This window comes from Zingiber officinale, chromosome 9A (assembly GCF_018446385.1).
Source record: "Zingiber officinale cultivar Zhangliang chromosome 9A, Zo_v1.1, whole genome shotgun sequence".
NCBI lineage: Eukaryota > Viridiplantae > Streptophyta > Magnoliopsida > Zingiberales > Zingiberaceae > Zingiber > Zingiber officinale.
This window is the reverse complement of record NC_056002.1, coordinates 29559961-29565561: the sequence shown is the minus strand read 5'-3', so window position 1 is coordinate 29565561 and position 5601 is coordinate 29559961. Positions and strand designations below refer to the sequence as shown.

Genomic DNA, 5601 nt, shown 5'->3' with positions numbered 1-5601 from the left:
TCGGTCTGGCACCGATCAGATGGAGCCTGATCGGTCCACGGACCGATCCACCGCCTTTTCCTTCTCGCGACATCATCTCCCGATTGGTCTGGACCGATCAGATTACACTCGATGAGCTACGGAGTGTTTCTCGATCGGTCTGCCGATCGATTACACCTGCATGTGCATCGAGTGTTTCTGATCGATCGCCGCACCGATCGGCAAACATAGTTTCACCGGATCGGCCGTCGCACCGATCAAATCAAACCTGGATCGATGCTGCTGACCGATCCAACGCCTATGTGATATTAGGATTGGTCTTGAGAACGAGCTACCGACCTCTCTGGCCTAGTCCGGAGAACGAGCCATCGAGCCCTCTCCGACTTCGGTCCGTAGAACGAGCTACCGAGCCCTCTCTGACCACTCCGTGCCAAGTCTCCATACTTGGACTTTTCCCATGCCAAGCTCCCTGCTTGGACTTTTCACCAGATGTCTGGTCAACCTTGACCCATCTGGATTTCCCTTGCCTGGCTTCACTCACCAGGACTTTCCCTCCCAACGGATCAACCTCGATCAGTAGTCAGTCTGAGTTTGATTAATATCTGATACAAACTTAAATCAGTGTCAACATCAAAACAACAGCCAGGTCAGACTGTATCAACAGATTTAAGGCTCGTTTTAAGGCTTGTTTTAAAGCTCATTTTTTTAGCTCGCGAGCCTATAAACGAACATGTTCGCGAGCTCACGAGTCGAATATCCTTAAGCTCGAACTTGGCTCGATAAAACTGTCGAGCTCGAAATCGAGCTCGAGCTCAGCTCGATAAGATAAACGAACAAAGTCGAACGAGCTTTTTACCGAATCGAGCTCTGAATAGCTCGCGAACTGTTTGGTTCATTTACATCCCTATCCCATTTTCATTTCGGTATCTGAATCTTCTGAAGCAAACCAGCGGGTCTCTGATGTTCAGCCTTCACTTGCTGATATACAAGGCGTCGTGCAACGAAATCCACAATGTCTTTCTTCATGCCAGTCCACCAATATGAACGTCTCAGATCCCTATACATGCGTGTACCACCAGGATGAATCGTAAATCTATACCAGTGTGCCTCCTGAAGTAGGTCTTCCTTCACGGACGGCGATTTAGGAACACACAATCTCCCCTGGAAATACAGAATTCCATTTCCATCGCAAGAGAATCCTATCTGCTGTCCTGGGATAATTCTACTACATAAAAACTGCAGATGCTTATCAGTAGCCTGAGCTTCTTTAATCTGCTCTACAATGGGTGAATGGGCAACCATAGTTAACAGAATACCCCGCTTAGTCTGACCCTGCTCTAGTAATCCCAAGTCAGAAAATTTCTGTACTAGTTTTGTAACCATCACACGGTGACAAGCAAGAACTCCTCGGGATTTTCTACTCAAAGCATTAGCTACCACATTGGCTTTCCCTGGGTGGTAGTTGATTATACAATCATAGTCCTTCAAGAATTCCATCCATCTCCTTTGTCTTAAGTTCAATTCTTTCTGAGTAAATAGATACTTAAGACTCTTATGATCCGTGAATATCTCGAAGGTAATCCTATATAGATGATGTCTCCAGATTTTCAGTGCAAATATAATAGCTGCTAACTCTAGGTCATGCAGTCGGTAATTCTTCTCATGCTCCTTCAGTTGACGAGAGGCATAGGAAACAACTCGTCCATGTTGCATGAGCACTGTGCCTAACCCCTGTAATGATGCATTTGTATAAAGTACGAAGCCATCATCTCCAGAAGGAAGCACTAATATAGGTGCAGAAATGAGTCTTCACTTGAGTTCCTGAAAACTCTTCTCGCAAGACTCTGTCCAACAAAACTTCACTCCCTTTCTGGTCAGCCAAGTCAAAGGCAGAGCTATGCTAGAGAAACCCTCAACAAATCTCCGATAATACCCAGCTAGACCTAGAAAGCTACGAATCTCTTGTACAAACTTTGGTTGCTCCCAACTGGTAACAACTTCTATCTTTTGTGGGTCCATGGATAAGTCACTGTTGGAAACAATGTATCCCATAAAACCCATAGAAGATAACCAAAATGCACATTTGCTGAATTTTGCATAAAGACGTTCTCACTAGAGCATCTCCAAAACTATACGAAGATGTTGTCCATGTTTCTCCTCGGATCGAGAATATATCAGAATATGATCGATGAATACAATAACAAACTGATCCAAAAACTTGAGGAATACCCTATTCATCAAATCCATGAAGACCGCTGGAGCATTGGTAAGCCCAAATGGCATTACCAAAAACTCATAGTGTCCATAACGAGTATAATAACCATGATTTAGCTACATTATTTTGATTCATAATGCATGTTCTTAATGGTCTACTCTTAGCTTAAGCTCACATTTATATTGCATTTCATAAATTACATTTGATCTTGGACTTAATTACAAATTAGCCAATTATTATGGTATTTGATGTTAATATTTGATTATTATTTTGTAGGCATCAAAAGGGTCATGGACCCGATCAGATCATACCACATTTGGGCTCAAATCTAGGGCTAAACAAGTCTATCAAGCTTTGGAGCATTATGGGCCGTTCATCCAAGATCAAGTAGATCTGAGTCATCCATTGAAGTTCCGACCCATCCAACCTAATGAGGAGTAGATCTTATCTGTTGATGAAGATCCAGAAGCTTTGATCCAGATCTGATATGTTCTAGCCATTGATCAAGCCCAGAAACACTTTGGACCATCCGATCAGATTTGAGGAGGATTTAAAAAACCTTGAGAAGTTACAATGCTTCCTGGGCTCGGCGTGTTCGCGATTTCTACACTGTTCACCGTCTTCTTCTCCGTGATGCCGAGGCTCCGTTCCACATTCCAGATCTGGGAGTTGAGCTTCTTCTTCGCGCGGCGATCTCGAGCTGCCGACGTTCATCCTCCGAGATCAGAGAGTGGCATAAGGGAGGTTTCTTCAGCTGCAATTTTGATTCTGCTTCACCGCCGAATACTTGATCAAGGGAGGTTCCCGATCGACATTATTCGCATTCAACAGAGCTTCGAGGGAGGTTTCTTGGAGTTTCTAATCCTTTACCGATTTCCATTCCATAGCTAAGCTAAGTAGATCTGATCAATCGAATTAGTATGGCAATTCACAGAATCTGAGCTTTGTTCTTCGGCTAATGAAGTTACCAGACAGGTGTGAGCTTTGAGGGAGGTTTCTTGGTGTTGTGAGCGCCCCTGGTAATAGTTGGAAGCTTGTTCATTGTTCGTCGGGTGTTTGAGGGGAGGTTTCCAAGAACACCTCCGTTTAACAGCAGAGAGGAGAGTTTGAGTTCGGGTTTGGTTGTGGAATGCTTTAGATTTTGTTTTCTTTATCTTTGTCTTTGAATTGTTCTTGAACTTGCTCAGATCTAAAGATCTGATAGATAGATTGCATGTAATTCTTTGTTTAGCATTTCATACTTCAATTTGTGTTTGAGTTTACTTCTGTAATTTCATTTTTGAATTTCCTTTGCAATTTCATTTTTGATTGAGTTCTACAATCCGAATCTTGTTTTAATTGCTTGCAATTTATGTTCATTTGAACTTGCAATTCTATTTATGCTAGATTGGAGTTTCGGTTATTAGTTGGAAATTCTTTAATCTTAACATTCAATCTTTGTACTTTGAACATGCTTATATGATGAATACTCAATTCGTGCATGTATTTGAAGATTTCAATAGATACTGCAAATATGAGTGTTTAATGCTTGAATGTTCTACTACTGTGAATGTAATGGAAGATGTGTCAATTGATGCATTTGATAAAATGATACATGAGAATCCGATTTAATTGTTATTTACTTGATGAGATGGAATAGAATCATGTTCAAATGAGGTTGACCTTTCTTGACTCTGTTCTTGATTTTATTAGATAAGATTAATTTGGATTGTGAGTTAAATGAAAAAGCTTAGTTGATCTTGCATCAATTCTAGAGTTCATATACACTCACTAGTTATCCTTGGAAAAATACGACTTGGGACTCGATTCTACAACTCTTTTCTTGAGTTTAATTAAGTTCACTATCTTTATTAATTTGATGTGCCACGTGACATATACGAAGATGTTGTCCATGTTTCTCCTCAGATCGAGAATATATCAGAATATCATCGATGAATACAATAACAAACTGATCCAAAAACTTGAGGAATATCCTATTCATCAGATCCATGAAGATCGCTGGAGCATTGGTAAGCCCAAATGACATTACCAAAAACTCATAGTGTCCATAACGAGTACGAAATGATGTCTTTTGTATATCTGAATCCCTCACACTACGCTGATGATAGCCAGAGCGTAGATCAAACTTCGAATATGCACAAGTATTCTTGAGTTGATCAAACAAATCCTCTATACGTGGCAGTGGATATTTGTTCTTAATAGTCACTGCATTCAGCTGCCGATAGTCGATGCATAACCTCATCGATCCATCCTTCTTCTTCACAAAGAGTACTGGAGCTCCCCATGGAGAAACACTAGGACGGATAAATCCTCTATCCAGTAGTTCCTGTAACTGCACCTTCAACTCCTCCAATTATTTAAGCGCCATGCGATACGGAGCCTTCGATACCGATGTTGTCCCCGGAATCATCTCAATCGTGAACTCCACTTGCCTTTTTGGGAGCAAGTCAGGTAATTCCTCTGGAAATACATCAGGGTATTCACGAACTATAGGGATATCCGAAGGTTGTGAAGCATGATTCTGATCAACGTTAATCATGGAAAACAAATACCCCTGACAACCTTGGGACAATAACCTCTGAGCTTGCAGTGTTAAGATAACAGAAATCCCATCATCCTTGGTACCCATGAATACACAGGATGGTTGACCCGGAGGTCTAAATGTAACCACTCTCACGCTGCAGTCAACAGTAGCATAATACTTTGCTAACCAGTCCATACCCAAAATGATGTCAAATTCCAGCATATCCAGAATTTGTAAGTCCACCATAAGGGTTTGACTCTCGAAATCCAATGAGCATTCTTTAATCTCCTGACTAATATTTAGTATCTCTCCCGAGGGTAAAGATACTACTAATCCGTGCATCCGACGAACTGGTAATCTACAAATCTTACCCAGAAATACCCGAAAAATGAAAGAATAGGAACTACCAGTATCTATCAATAATTCAGCAGGAAATGAATACACAGTAATCATACCCCGAAAGACTGATCCCTCGACCTGCTGTTCCTCCTCGCGTGTAACAGCATAAACTCGTCCTACCTCCGGGCATGCTGGCGGCATCTCAGTGATAGTCTGAAACTGTGCTGATGGAGTAGTAGTTAACTGCTGAGACTGGATCACCGGACAAGAGCTAGGTGGCGCTGAAAAATACTGATGTGCCAGATACATCTGATGTGACGGGACCGCGGTGGAATACTACATAGTCACTGGCACTGCTGGGTATTGCTGACTCTGGATATGATATACTTGTGCCTAAGAAGGTGGTATACGCTGCTGATGTGGAGCACCCTGTGTCTTCTGCGGTCCCTTCGGCCGTCGAGTCTGAGTAATATGACTTCCTTGAGCAGCAACCTTGGCAGCCTGCATTTGGGCTTTCAAAGTACAGTCGCGGCTCACATGCCCT

General features: G+C 42.1%; 1 protein-coding gene across 1 annotated transcript; it reads right to left on the bottom strand.

Moving 5' to 3' along the window:
• Nucleotides 1–894: 894 nt before the first annotated feature.
• Nucleotides 895–1362, bottom strand: LOC122019112. The gene has a single exon (XM_042576619.1). It carries the CDS (start codon nt 1360–1362, stop codon nt 895–897), a length of 468 nt encoding a protein of 155 aa, XP_042432553.1.
• Between the last annotated feature and the right edge of the window lie 4239 nt (nt 1363–5601).